Genomic DNA, 13,909 nt, shown 5'->3' on the forward strand with positions numbered 1-13,909 from the left:
GGGAATCTGGTGAGCCTCCGAGGAGACTCATGGACATGCTAAACCATGCCCAGACCAGACTGGGAAGATATGTCTCCAGGCTCTGTTTGTGTGGGAGTTTGACTTGCAACCAAGACTACAGAAGGCAGTGCTAGGAGTGGGGGAGAGCACAGGCTTGCCCATTTGATCTTGCTTGGGCCAGAGGAAGAACATTTATGGAAGGGGAACTGTAGCCCGTGTTCAGGACTATTCACTCACTAGCTGGGCAACATCTTCCCATCACATGGTGGAGGAGCAGTTGCACAACTCACTCAACTTCAGCTACAGCTCCATAGCCCCCACCTAGCCAAAGGCTTTGCCTGAGCTTCTCTCAAACTGAGTGTGATCTTTGAGGTTGGGAGCAGTAGTGGTGCTTGCAAAAGTATGTCTTCACTCCTGCAGCTTCCCGTTGACATGCACTTCTCCCACAAGCACACTGTGCACTGCCTATGGGGAACAGACCCTGCTTGCCCAGGTACTTTTCTTTGTAGACAAAATAGAATTTTTCCAAGCACAGTGAGATGCCACCTTCTCAGAAGTTGGCCCATGACCTCTGTATTTAATTTGCATATGTATTTTGGGCATCCCAAATCCACAACCCCATGTTGCTAGTAATCATAGTATAGAAGCCTCCATTTTCATAACCTTCCAAATTTAGGAAAATCTTGGCTATTTCATCAAATGTTTCAATTTGGTTTTTTTTTTATGGAAACAAATTCTGCTGAGCTGATTGGTGCTCTGCACTTTGCTCTAGTCAGAATTAGTTTTTCTTACATCTGAGAGGGAAACACACAAAAACTGCTGGGCAAATGTGGGCCCAGCCCATCTGACAGGGATGCTGTTGTTTAATCCCAGAAAAGCAGTGCTCCATGGCATGCAATGTGCAACCCATTAAGCACTTTATCATTCATTTGTCCTTGAAAACCATTTTCAAATCTGTCTGTACTCAAGGACTTGTTGCACTGAACCAGTGACTTCTGGCAGAGGTGGGCAGACACTAGCCTTACATGGAAGAAGAGCATGTGCTCAAAATTATAATTTAGAGTGTTTTGTAAGTTATATAAAAAAGGGTGAGAGCAGACACAAGCCCTCAGGAAGAGGGCTACGTGTGAGTTGCACATGGGTGGCCCCTGGCAGACTGGGAGCCTGGCTGAGACAAGCAGCAAAAGGCTGAAGGAAAAGGAGAAGGTAGCAGATCCTGTTGCAAAATTTGCTCAATCCAACACTGCTGCAAGCAACAGGGTTGCTAGGCTGATGAATTCCCAGAAGATATGGACTGGTTTCAAACAAATGAGGCTCACACCAGGGACCCAAAATAAGGACTGGGAGGGTGTTGGGCTGGGGGCAGGATGGGGCTTAGTCACAGATCATGTCTGATTGCACAGGCACTTGCTCTGAGTATGGGGGATGTGTTGACCCCAGAAGCCAAAGGAAACCAAACGATGGATTCTCAGATGAAGCAAAGCATACAAAAGGTTCTTGGAATTAATTAGAATTCAAAATCTGATTAATGATTTGGTTTCAGGATCCTTCAGAGAGCAGTTTTTACTCTGGTTTGGGGACATCACTGTGATTATGGAAGTGCTATTTCCCAAGTTTTAGAAAATCAACCCACTTTCTGTATTTCAGGCTCTGATGGAGACAGTGGGGCATATATTCAGACTCTGGAAGTGCTCTGTTTTTGTGGGAGGGATGAGCTGAGCAGGTCAACAGCCTCTAAGTGATATGGCCCCACAGTTCCTGTCACAGCATCATAAAAGGCTTTCACAGCCTGGACTAGGACTGAGGACAGCATGAACGATCTCTGACCCAGAGCTGGTGTACTGTGTGGAAAAGCTCAGTCAACACAGCCAGCGAGGAGGGAAGGGCTCAGCCCCCTTCCCCATTTTCTCATCAGGTCCTCTGCAGAAAGCCTTCTGTTGTTGGGCCATGCACAAGGGAGACTGAAACTGCAGCCTCAGCAGCTGAGAAGGGAGCAATATCACATAATCTATGAGAGACTTCTTTCAGCTGAACTCCTCGGGGAGCAGCGACCTGCTTTGGCAGTGTTTACACACCGTATCTCTGATTTGCACCTTTAGTAGCTCCCAGGGTGAGCTCTGGCTGTACAGCAGCTAGTGATAAAAAATGAGGACAAGTGCACAGAAACCCAAATTTATCGCTGGGGTTTCCTCCCAACCATTACTCACATGGACGAGCTGCTCTTGAGTGTCATATTCCTTTGTGCATCCTTCCCAGTGACAGTTAGTCTCATAAATAACCTCAGGCTCCTGTTTACATTCATCCTTATCTAGATCTTCTTTCAGGTCTGTCAGATGCTCCTGTAACACACAACAGTGCATTGTATCAAGTGAACATCTTTCATCTGAATTCCTCTATCACTCAATAGATTGAAGGGCAGGTATCAACTGATCACAAAACTATGCTCATTGTGGCCACATAACTTCCATGATTATCATTATGGTTTTGGTAGAAGGGGATCAGAGTTAATCACAAGATGTGAAACATCCCAAAGCCATCATGATAGCAATGCCTGATTTCAGCCAGGTCATGGGCAGTCCCAGGAAAGGCTAGAGTAAAGAAAAAGCTGACTTTTGACCTTTGCTTGTGTTCTTTGCTGGAGCAAAACTTCTGATCTGGGCAGAGTGGGGAAACATGTGCGTGAAGAAACCACAGAGCAGTTATAGCCTAGTGGATACCACACTCACCTTACATGGGCTGGGGAGAGGGTTCCTGTTTTCTACATCTTTCAGTAGGTAAGAAAATCATACCTAATCCTTAGCCAAAGATTTATGCCTACAGGATGCTCCGCAGGGACAAAGTGATAAGCTCTCAAAGCACTTCTCTGAGAGGGAAATTTGGGAAGCTTGAGTAAGACCCAGTGAAAAGTGGCATTGGAGAACAGAGCTCCAGGGACTCTAAGCTCATAAATGAGTTACTTTAATGCTGAGCACACTGTGGGCTCTCTCCTTAACTTCTCTGTCTCACCAGCTCCTCAGTGCTAAATGAAGCACAGAAGATTTTTATTATGGCTGCTATGAGGATTAAAGCATGGGCAACTACACAATAGTGTAACATACAACGTAATTAGTACAATTCAGAGTAAGAACAACTGTCAGCTCTGAATGCATCAGACACTTGCATGAGAGACAAGGTATTCAGCAGCCAATACTGCCTTGGGAATTTGGCAAGACAAAGCCTTGCAGGTTTTGTCCCCCTTCATTCTCTTTCCTCGCAATTACTACTAATACCTAGCACAAAACATTCCTCCTCCAGGACAGCTTTGCACAGGAGCATCTGGGGTGACTGACCACAGCAGATACTGTTCCTAATGATCTGATGCTCCGGTAGGACCCATATCTGTGTAGACAGAGCCAGACCCATCTCAACCTGTCTCTGGCTTGCCCAAACAGATCTATCTGGCTGCCATCTCCTTCCCCACCAACACCTCCCTAAATGCCTACCAGCGAGCTGCAATGATTAATGACTTAATGGCATTATATGGTTTGGAAAGTGAGACATACGGTACCAAAGTTCAACAATTTTCATTAACTAGCTCATGACATACATGCCAGCTGTGACGTTCAATTCAAAAGTTTAGATACGTAAAGAAAGAGATTTGTTTTAATTAGCTCCTAATTTCTTAAAAAAAATATTGCAAGGTGCCTCTTGAGACAGAAAACTGTGGTAATTTACAGAAAGACTTATGGAGATTCAAACTATAAGAGAACCCAAAGCAACAGTCTGAGAAAGTTCAAACAGCATCTTCTTTTTCCTGCTATTCTTATTTGGTTGAGCTGTGAGCATTACTTTTTGTTGAAACATTCATCTCCATGCAAAATGCCGTTCCTGGAAAACTGTAATTTTCTACTAAAAATCTTATTTTGCCAAAATTTTTCTACCTTCTGTTGGAAAAAATGGACTAGAAGCCATTTTATTTGTTGAAGGGGATTGACTTGTTTCATGTCTGGCTAGTTCAATGCTAATCTGAAACTGTACTGAAGCTCTTGTGGCATTGTAAGAGCTCACTAACTCAGGTCCCTCATGCCAGGTGCTTCAGTGTGTCCCACAAATCTTGCCTGGATTGCATTTTTTTATAGCACAAGCCATTGTGGGAGATGCTGTCTGGCCAAGGATTTTGAACACTCAAACTATAACTCACATGAGGCATCTCTAGTGCAGCATTTCCAGTGCAGCATTTCCAGTGCAGCATTTCCAAAACAAAACATACACATACAAGTTTTTTTGGGGGGTTGGATGAACTTTACAGTCAGCAAAAAATGGATCAGTCAATAACTAATTGACTGTAATACAACTTTTCAGCACAGTCTCCTGCAGAAAATGAATTCCCAAATTCAGTGAATTACTGTTGCTTAGATCAACCAAAGAGGAGACACCCACTACATTCAGTGTTTTAACCTGTTCTCCTTGCCAAGAATGGACTGCCTCTTACACAGTACTTTCCAGTGATTTCCCAGTCAATACTGAAGTGCTGCAAGATGTGGAGCCTACACTTTCCTTAGGGTATTGCTTCACATATCACCTCATTAGGAACTATTAGATGATCAGCATGCATTTTCCAACTCTTAATTTCACCTTGCTATTGTAATCAAATCTCCTTGCACCACTTTACACTGCTTCCTCCCTTCTTTCAGTGCTAATTTCAGTGCCTATAAGACCCAGTGGATTAAACTCCGGCGCAGGGCTGCAGGGGTGAGGCAGGCTGCTGCTATCCAAGCACTCACTGAGGCTGGGCACATATGATTTTCCACTGGAGCAGAGAACAGAGGATGACAGCCATTGAGCAAGCAGTTGTCTGTCCCACAGCTCCTCAGCTACACATGCTTTGACAAAGCAGGTAATAGCTTTCAAATATTTTTCCATTTGCTGTGAGAAATAAACACGTTGCCCTATTAGCTCAGGTGGTGGCCACATTGGTTTTTCAGGGCATGTGATTTTGCAGCAGTGTGTAGATACACTCCTAAACTCAAAGCTCCAGAGAGGTGCCTCCTTGCCCTAATCGTGCTGACTACAGCATGTTTATCTTTCCCGATATGCTATCTTCATCAATTTTACCAGCCCCCTGATGACTGCACACATTGCTGTCCCCATGCATCATGCTGAGACCTGCTCCTGAACCAGGGCAGAAGGAGAAATTTGTCATCAACTCTTCCATTCACTTGACAATAACACGGTCTAATATTTCATGAAAATGAAGTGCCCAGAGCACTCCTGATAGTTTACAGTTGTGATAAAGGACGGTCAGATGGATACTGTCAGCCATTAAACAGTTTGCAATCACAGAGCTCCAGAAAGAAAGCAAAGGCCTCTGGGCCCTTCTTGGTGTCAAGTGTTGTGTCACCAGTGTAAAGGATGTTTCTAGGAGCAATTCCTTGTTGAGTCAAAAAGTTGTCCTTTTTTTGCAAGCCTTCCACCTACATGCAAGCTTCCCTCATAATCTATGTTTGCTCTGAGACATTAATGCTGCCTGCTTTGCAGAACAAAAAACTCAGACATCATTTTTAAATTATCACACTTGGTATATTTCCTCTCTTCCTTTTTTTTCTATCCAAGCACACCTGCAGCAAGCTGAGTCCCAGGCACCCATTGAATGTTTCACTTAATCACTGCAGCTCTGCTCTGTACCTTCCTGGGTCTCACACTCCAAGAGACACCACCTGCCTGGCAGACTTTGTTGCCCTGCTCCCAGCTGCAGCACAAGGTGCCAAGAGTATCATTCCCAAAGATGAGACCCAGCAGCTTGTTGCCTTGGCCCCACAACATGTGTCTCACCAGGGAGGTTACCTGTGTGTTTGGAGACACTGGCGGCAAGCCCTCGACTTCAGTCTTGACTTTGCTGCGCTTGTTAATTACTGGATTGACGGTGCTGCTCACGGCCGACTCGCTGCTTTGCTTGCTCTAGGAAAGAAAACCAGGCAAGATATGGCACTGGGGTTTGGGATGAGAGACAGGCAGCAGCCCACCTCCTCATTAAAAATTAACTCAAAAATCAGTCAAGGTTGAACTTCAGAAGTGGCAGGAAAGAGCAGGGTATTGGCCTGTTGGCCTGGATTTCATTTGAAAACCAGCCCGTGTGGGTTTGTGCAAGGCAGAGGGATGGAAGAGAGGCAAGAAGAGTCAAGGGTAGTCCCATCTTCTGCAGGCTCACAAATGAACTTGGCCTCACCACTGCTATGCTGTTTCAGAGCAATCCAGTCCATGTCAAAGCCACTCAAGCTTTATACAACCCCCACCCAAGCCACAATTTTAGTTCTCAATGTGACGAAATGATTTGTTGAGCAAATGAATTCCTGGGGGAAGCAGGGGTCTCTGGTTATGTATGAGGGCTCTGGCATGCTGGGTGCATGAAAGACCATGCGTGTATTTTGCTCAGTTCTTAAAAAATGAGAACAGCTTCAGGAGAAAAAATATCCCATTGTATGTGAATAAAATTGGAACATTAACGTTTTCAATACTCTTGCTAATTGCTCAAGATTGGTCCTGCAAATTATTAAACAGAGGCAGGACTCCTGCCAGCCACATTACTTTGGTAGCCAGTTTGAAGATGAAAACAAAACCAATCAATCAAATAACCTGCAATAACAAACAGAGTTTTCAGTGCAGCAACCATGAGAAATCCTAAAACAATAAACCAGCCTGAAAAGTTCAGTATGATACAACTAAAACAACAATTGGAAATGGGTGTGAAATAAGGTGAAATAAGTCTCTGGGGAGAAAAGTAACTGCAATTTAAACTTTGAAGGAATGTAAGTGGAATAGAAAAATGATTAAGAATGTGTTAGACACATTCACTAACCCAGTGCATGTGGAGGGCTTGTGCACACATATATGTGCCTGGGTGAGGTCACAGGATTTTTAAGGATGCATTTGAGGTGTGGGTTTTCACACACATCATGGCATTCCCAGTTTTCAAAATCCGGCCCCTGCTTTTGCAAAATTTGACAGTAAAAATCAACAGTAGGGATACACTGAAAAAGAAGGAACAGTAAGTAAAATGTGAGGAGGTCCCATGTAGGATGCACTTATTTATTAAAGATTAAGATCATTGCCATGGTTCACATCAGTACAAAAAAGGAAGGAGGGACTGGTGAAGGTACTGATGAAGCTTTGTTCACAGGGCTCAGGTACTTATCTTGCAAAACGCTAAACATGTGCTGAATTCCCTCTATTTCAATAGGACATAACACACGTTTAAGGAGTTTTTCTGCTTGAGATGACCTTTATAATCATGTTCAATACTTTGATGAACCAAGACCTTTGGTTTCTGCATAGGCGGTACATGTGTGTGAAAGGAAGGGGTGTGGATGCAAAATTTGGTTGTGACTAGTTCAGAAACACTGCCAGAAAAACAGCAAAAGCAATGTAAAGGGATAGTGCGAGTAAAAAAGAGAATGGGTAAAACTCCTATAGCCTCATGAAGGGCAGTGTTCATATGCCATGCAGGATGGCTGTCCCTACCTGGCTGGAGTCAGAGATGCAGTTGCTGTTGTTGTTGATCTGTGTTGGTGGTGGGTTGACAGAGACCACTGCCATGTGCTGCCGTGAGGGGAAGGTCGGGGATGGCTGGATCAGCGGAGGAGTGTGTCCAAAGGCTGAGCTCAGGCCTCTTTGTTGTGTGAGGATCTGCTGGTATGTCATGGGGTTAAGCGGGTGGGGGAAACTGAATGCAGGACTGCGGTAATAAGAGAAAGAAAAATTGTAAGTTATTTTAAACAATATTTGACACATTAGTTGGCAACTGATTCAAGTTTGGCTTCCTGGAGACTCCAGAAGACAGGCTGCAATGTCCCAGCTAGATGCCTTCAATGCTATGAGAAGCCTGAGAGCCTGCTTTACTGCAAAGACATAATTTGATTTGCATGTACTTCAACAAACTGGTGAATCATTTTGACCCATTTGAGATCTGTAATTTCTTTGCTTCCTGTGTAAAAAGCCAACAAAAGTCCTTGTCAGGGAGTGCAGAAAAGGATAGGACTTGGACACATCTGGCTTTGCAGCCCCTGAGGCTCCTGAGTTTTCCCAGACAGACCTATTTTGCAGACTTGCAACCTCGGGGTTACGTTAACCTGGATATGAAAAACCAGCATCACCTGGCTCACTTGGCACAGATTACAGCCGGGATGAATAACTATCCACTTTACATAGTCCAAACACATGCAATTTACTCTGCATTCAGGTGAGGTGCTGGCTCAGGGGACTGCTGAAGTATGTTACCCTTCCTATGTAGGTCACTGGTTCATCTCCAATCTAGGTCAGCAGTGACCAGAAACACCACCAGTCTCTGGCTGTTTGGGCAGTAACTGGGGCAACAGGTCCAAGACAAAGCTCTGTTTCTGGAAAAAAGGGGTTCACTTCCAGGGCCAAGTCCACTGGGCAGAGAGAGAGAAGCACAGAAGATGTTCTGTGGTTACTCCAGGCAGCTAATTCATGAACTATAGATTCTCAGCCCAAAAACTGATTATTTGCCACCTTTAAAAAGTGACTGCCCTGAGAACCTTTACCCTCATGATACTTTCTCTCACATCACTGAAACTGTCCAAGGTGTGAAGGTTCAGAGAATGGGGCTATAATTAGCAACAAGTTTAATTTACAATTTTGCTTTTAGAGAGAGGATTTCATTCCAGCCACTAAGACAGAAAAGTATTTTCACCCCAAATTTCTAGCAGTTATCCCCTTATATTTGTAACCCACTATATAATTCCTGACATTTAGGATACTTTTAGAACACCAAGAAGAGTTTCAAATTATTATTATTATTATTATTATTATTATTATTATTATTATTATTATTATTATTATTAAATTATTCTCTTAGAGGATAACATTTGACTATTAGGACAGTCTCTGCACTCTACCAATTTGTTGAAAATACCAGGCATTTTCCTTAAAATCTGAGTGTAAGTTGAAATGCTAGAGGTATGTCCAGCTAATGACAACAGGTAAAAAGACTAGAAAAAATAAGATTAACAGACAAGGAGTTGCAATTTGTTTAAATCAACATTATGTTTGACTTTACAGTCAATTTCTAAATGATGATGCTGCCGGATAAAGGAACTTGCAAAACAATGTTAGAGCTACTAATAGCAGTATCTCTGTTTTCCCCGACAAATTTTAGGAGTGCATAATCTTTATTACTCCTTGCTTTGCAACATCAGTGTTAATTAAATCTAACGTTTTTAACAGTTAAGTAATAAAAAGAATAATAACATTGTGAAACTTGGGTGAAGCAATCACGGCAGGAATTGACAACACTCCGCTGCCTAATGTAAGTGCTTTTTAATTAGGATTTGAACAAAACTTTACTCGAGGGTTTAGATCTGTTTTAAATGTGTTTTCAGAATTAGGGTGTTCAACCACCCAGACAACATTTTTTCTAAGAATGTGGGCCAATAATTTGGAGAACATTTTGGGCCAATCTCTTAAATCAGAGTGTTTCTTAATCAGTCCAACTACTCACAATGAGCATTTTGTTAGATGAATTTATTATCTGTTTCTGCTTGCACGGAGGTATGATCATACTTCAGTTACTGGAAACATAGTAACCAATAACCTCCATCCAGCCAAAAAACCCACCCCATATGCCACAAAATACCGTTTTTCACATGCAAAACCAGATGGGGGCTTGGATTTACTGCACTACACAGCCCTGATGCACAAAAGCAGAGGTTGCAAAGAAGGGACCATCTCCCTTGCTGGAGGATCATCCCTTCTTTTGTTGGGATGGTTCCTCAGTGGAATGGAGCCGGTCCCAGAGCATTACCTGATTGTCCCGGCAGATAAATGGCCATAGGAGCCACTTGCTGCTGAACTGCTTCTGGAGTTGTTGATATACGCCACGAGAGAGTTTGGGGAGGTCCTGATCATTGTCTGGAGATCAATGCTGGCATCAGACAGCGGGGAGATAGACAGGGCTCGTTTTCGGCTTAACCTTGGAGTCACCCGTGGGCTTGAAAACCGGGACACTGTAGGAAAGAGAGACTTTGTCAGACTAAACCACTGGGCTGTTCCCTTCCTGCGGGCAGGTTGGAAGTGCTGAGAACTGCTGCACCCATGACCGCTGTGGGTCATTCAGGAGCCAGAAACAGCACAGGGACCAGCTGCATTCTGATGGGAAGTTTCCTCTCTTCTGGGTTCTGAAAGATAGGGGCCAGTCAATGCCATTAATGCGCGCTTGCTTCGCTATCCCTGGAGGATACAGAAGGCTGTCCATCACCCCCTTTCACCAATACTGAATTAACTTAAAATTAAAACGGAAGAGGTCCTGCAAGGTTTCCAGGAGCACAGCCATACCCATTGACTTAGCGTCAGGAGCAGCAGGCCAGAAGAGCCGCACATCCAAGCCAGAGCAACCATTGCAAATGGTGTGCGTGCTTGTGTGGGAGGGAATGGAAACCAAACGAGCACCAGCACAATGCTGACCATCCAATTAATGAAGGAGGCAAGGCTCCAGAAATCCAGAAAGTAAATTAAGAGTTTTAAGAAAACAATTTGGCAGCTCAGGCACAAAGTTCAAACTCTTCCACTCCAAGGGGACCTGCTAGTGCCTGGACCCTATTAGCCATTGTCAATCATTCAGGCATGAAGTCATTTCCAACCCTGCCAGTCCCGTTTGTGGATCTGCAATACATGACGAGTTACTACTGTACAAGTTTGGCAGCCCTCAGTGTATCAGCACTTGTAACTGAAACGACTGACTTCATCGAGAGGAAACTCTGCCTAGACCTGACCCACCTTCAAATCTCTGAGGTGGCATGGATGGGAGTTGCAGATGGGCCAATACCACAACATTACCTAGTACCAGGGTACCAGATCCAAAGCCTGCCTGAACCCTAGCCCTGCCTGGAGTAAATCATCTCTCCAAAGCAAGCAGTGTTTACGTCGTCTATTTTAAAAGAAAAGTTACTGAGGGTAAAGTACTGCACTCAGCCATGGGGCCTGGCTAGTAATTCCTGCCATGCACCTAGGGGTGCAGGAGGGCTCAGCTGCATCATCTCCTTCCCTTGATTAGCACAGCACTGCATCACCACCTGACTTTTCCAGTGGTGGTCTCCCCAGAGAGCTTCCTATGGGTATATTCTATTAAACACTGTGAATAAAACTCAGAGAAGCAATATGAGCTATTTTCCTCTAACTGTTTGAAGGCACTGATTTTGGTTGCAAATCACCAAATATAAGCCTGGCACTTTGCAAGAGTATAAACTTTCCATCCTGATGACAGTACTGGTATGTGAGAGAGTGACTGGGACATACAAGGAGGGAAAATACATCCTGTCAGCTTGATTTGTGTTGGCTCACAGAAGTTTGTGTCAACATTTCCCTGAGACCAGTGGCTGGATTGCAGTCTCCCAGTCTCCACATGACTCACCATTGCACCTAAGTGGCTCTGTCATTAACATGCCTGGGTGCTGTGTAATCGATGGGGTTTAGTACCACCATCCTCTTATTACCCATAATGTCCCTCATAAATGGTCCCGAAGTCCCACTGCAAGTCCAAGGCTAAGTCGGTACTTGAACCAAGCACTCTTGTGACTTTTGTCCTACATTTTCAAGTGTTGCTAGATGCAGTACCTTTATTGAATTACTGACATTACTGAGAATTTCTCTTAAAAATCAGATTGTTGGATATATGCTGAATACATTCTTCTTATAATATTTTGTATAACTTCTTATAATATTTTGTATAACTGCCTCATAGGGCAGGTTGATGCTAGAAAACATGACTCAAGGATCAGGTAGCAAACAGAAAGAGTAGTAGCATATAAAAATCACTTCTTCAATATTAAAGATGTTACATGATTTGGAGGAACTATTCTCAAACTTCCCTAATGCTTGCAGCTGGAAGACTCCATCCCTTGAGCCACTTTCCTGGAAAGCTGGAAAAGGTGCAGACACTTTGCACAAGCACTATGGACACAAACCCAAACTGAGCAAATGAGCTTCTCTCAGCAAAGGCTGGCCCTAAAGGCTGGGGTGCAGAATTCTCAACCTTCACACCTGGTTCATGAAATCTGAGCCCTGCCAGAGCCCTAGACTAAGCAATGTGAAGGTTGCTTGCATCCAGATCACAATGGTCAAAACTGTGCTCTGTCCACAGCATATTAATGTATTAACGTAACTGGTTTGAACTAATTAAACTTTCCGGGTTTTCCCTCCTCTGGCCACAAGGCACCTTGATTCAATACATGTGCCACAACCTGGGAAGACATGGGTGCTGTTCCCAGTCCTTCCCAGCCTATCTCCTTGAGCAAATTGCTGCTTCCCTCTGTGTCCCTATTTCCCAGTGTCATTTATTTAGATGAACTCCTTTAGAGAGGGTTTGTGTTTTATTCTGTACATACTGCACCAGGTGCAATGGGGCCCCATCTCAGATGAGTTGTCAGTGTTTCTGTCCCACAAATAATATGTGTCTTTCCAGATATAGAAACTGTTTCCTACATTTGCATTCCCACAGTCTCCTCCTTCTCTAACAGAAGGAAGCAGGCCAGATTTGACAGTCATATTTATCTCTGTTACTCCCACACCTCAAGGGAGATCTGTTTATTAATGTGCCACTTCCCTTGATAAATTACTAAATAGAAAGAAAAGCCTTGTACTCATTTCTCGCTGTTCCTTCACATGATTTATGTCCACAGTGCTGGTTCAGCCATTGGTTGCCATTAATTTGCAGAGGGAAGAAGTCCTGATGTCCAACAGAAACCTGGGTTTTGGCAGTGCAGCCAATGTGGGCACCTCTCCCCGCTGCACACAGGTACATCATTTTTTCCCCATGTAAAACTCTGCAGGAAGCTGTCAGATTTTCAAGACAGCCTGGGAATTCCCCAGCCCAAAACCAGCAATATGCATTGTGTTACTGTCCACTCTAATTTAGATCTTGCAAGTACCGTGGGCTATCTGAAAGGTTTGATGGCAGATCCAATAGGTTGGGCTCGTGCTTTACATAAAAGCCTCTTAGGTTTTACAGGCTTCCAGGGAAAGATGTGACCTATAATAGTACTATGGATGAACAATTCCTCTCTTCTTCATGGCAGTCTGACCAAGATGCCTGGGAAGGGAAGCGTCTGGGAAATGGAAAAGGAGTTTAAACACATTAAGAAATGCTCACTAGTGCATTTAGGAAGAGATATTATTTTCAAATTGCTATTCTAAAACAGATTAGCAGCACTGGGATTGTTCTTAATAATAAAGTTCTCCTGATCTGAGGACACTGAGCATGAGGGTTAAATGATACCAAGCAGCAGCACTGCTAAGCATTACTGCACCTGTACATTTAGGAAAGGTGCTCAGTATGGGCTGACTGGCAGCCACTTGGGCACAGAAGCAAAAACCTCTGTTGCCTGAGTTCCAGTGATGTCTCAAAGGAAAAACCACACACAACTTCTTCAGCAGGGACTCTGCCCAGAAAATTAAATGAAAGCAGGATCCATTTTTTAGACACAGAGATGGAGAGCTTCAGGAACATTTACTACTAACACTCCTTCTCTCCTCTCCCCTTCAAAAATGCTGACCTCTCAAAATGAACTGGGTTAGCTTCAAGATTTTTTGATATTTGAAAAATATGTTGGGGGAAGTTCAAAAACCTAGAATTATCATATGTTAACATGAATTTTAAACAGTCACACATTGAAATAAAAGTAGGAAATTACTCAAAAATTAATTCCATTTCTCTACCAGTGTTTCAGTTTTTAAAATTAATATCTTTGTGCCTCTCTACCTTGGATGGAGATGTTTCTTAACTTCAGTTTCTTTCCCTTGACTACTGAGAGATGGGAAAACCTCTTTTTTTCTCACCCAGGTCCACAATGAATTGATGGGCCAAAGCCCACACAGCAAAACAAGAAAAAAGATGGCTCCATGAGATAGAAATCTGTAT

At 43.6% G+C, this 13,909-nt stretch overlaps 1 protein-coding gene across 4 annotated transcripts in view; it reads right to left on the reverse strand.

Moving 5' to 3' along the window:
- Positions 1-13,909, reverse strand: part of GLI2 (GLI family zinc finger 2) — a 192,405-nt gene that overhangs the window by 19,027 nt on the left and 159,469 nt on the right. For 3 of the 4 annotated variants that reach the window (XM_071562407.1, XM_071562406.1, XM_071562409.1), the window contains 4 exons: positions 9,800-10,001; positions 7,498-7,711; positions 5,812-5,937; positions 2,208-2,339 (listed from right to left, as the gene is read on the reverse strand). In XM_071562407.1, the coding sequence (XP_071418508.1) occupies positions 2,208-2,339; positions 5,812-5,937; positions 7,498-7,711; positions 9,800-10,001 (674 nt within the window). The remainder of the gene's footprint in view (positions 1-2,207; positions 2,340-5,811; positions 5,938-7,497; positions 7,712-9,799; positions 10,002-13,909) is intronic. The other variant, XM_071562408.1, reaches the window with a different exon arrangement.

Source organism: Pithys albifrons, chromosome 8, assembly GCF_047495875.1.
Source record: "Pithys albifrons albifrons isolate INPA30051 chromosome 8, PitAlb_v1, whole genome shotgun sequence".
NCBI classification, from domain to species: Eukaryota; Metazoa; Chordata; class Aves; order Passeriformes; family Thamnophilidae; genus Pithys; species Pithys albifrons.